The 1,113-nt window shown below is 35.2% G+C and overlaps 1 protein-coding gene across 1 annotated transcript in view; it reads left to right on the top strand.

The window, feature by feature from the left end:
- Positions 1 to 221: 221 nt before the first annotated feature.
- LOC107061939 (cytochrome P450 CYP736A12-like) overlaps positions 222 to 1,113 on the top strand; it is a 4,942-nt gene continuing 4,050 nt past the window's right edge. Inside the window, exon 1 of the mRNA XM_015311984.1 lies at positions 222 to 1,100. Within this exon, the coding sequence (XP_015167470.1) occupies positions 222 to 1,100 (879 nt within the window). The remainder of the gene's footprint in view (positions 1,101 to 1,113) is intronic.

The following is a 1,113-nucleotide window of genomic DNA, read 5'->3' as shown; positions in this document are numbered from 1 at the left end:
TTGGTGTTGTCGTATAATGACAAACTATTCAAAATAATAACAATAATATTATGACACAATGTTCACCAACTTGTACTACATAGACTTTTCCTTTTTCACAATAACTATTGAGGGGCCGCCGTTCACATGATTTATTTCCCTATATAAGTATGTGCCCTTTCCCATAAATCATACAACAAACTTGCAAATATTGTCTATTATTTGTCTTATTATTATTTGCAATGGCTTTTGTGTGGGCAACATTCATTTTGGCTCTAATTTTATTATTCATTTTCTATGAGTTACTAAATATCAAAAACAAGAAAAAACTTCCTCCTGGTCCAAAAGGCATTCCAATATTAGGACATCTCCATCTTTTAGGTGAAAATCTTACTCATGATTTACACAAATTTTCTCTAAAATATGGTCCTATCATCTACATGAAATTTGGATTGGTACCAACTTATGTTATATCTTCCCCTGAATCAGCAGAAAAAATTCTCAAAACTTATGATCATATTTTTGCTAGTAGGCCTCATAACGAGACCGCTCAATACATATCGTATGGCCAAAGGAATTTGATTTTCTCAAAGTATGGCGCGTATTGGCGTAACATGAGAAAATTGTGTACGGTCCATTTGTTGAGTAACATGAAGATTAACTCATTCCAATCTACTAGAAGTGAAGAAATTGCCATTATGATCAAATCGATCAAAGAAATAGCTCAAGGTCGTCGTGTTGATGTTGATCTTAGTGCTCAAGTGTCGAAGTTGAGTGCCAACTTGAGTTGCTTAATGGTTTTTGGGAAAAAGTTCACGGATGACGATTTGGACAAAAGGGGATTTAAGTATTTAGTTCAAGAGGTTACAACTCTAGCTGCAACACCAAATCTTGGTGATTTTTTCCCTTTTCTTGGTGTTATTGACCTCCAAGGACTCACACGTAGAATGAAGGACACTTCTAAGGTGCTTGATCCATTTGTAGAGAAGATTATTGATGAACATGTCAATGCTAAGGACCACAAGAAAAATAAAGACTTCGTAGACACTATGATGGAAATTATGCAATCTGGTGAAGCAGAGTTCCAGTTTGATCGTCGCCATGTCAAAGCTGTCATGTTGGTATGTTCATTCT

This window comes from Solanum tuberosum, unplaced genomic scaffold, assembly GCF_000226075.1.
Source record: "Solanum tuberosum cultivar DM 1-3 516 R44 unplaced genomic scaffold, SolTub_3.0 scf00181, whole genome shotgun sequence".
In the NCBI taxonomy this organism is placed as follows: Eukaryota; Viridiplantae; Streptophyta; class Magnoliopsida; order Solanales; family Solanaceae; genus Solanum; species Solanum tuberosum.
The sequence above is the reverse complement of the archived record's forward strand: the minus strand, read 5'-3'. Positions and strand labels throughout refer to the sequence as shown.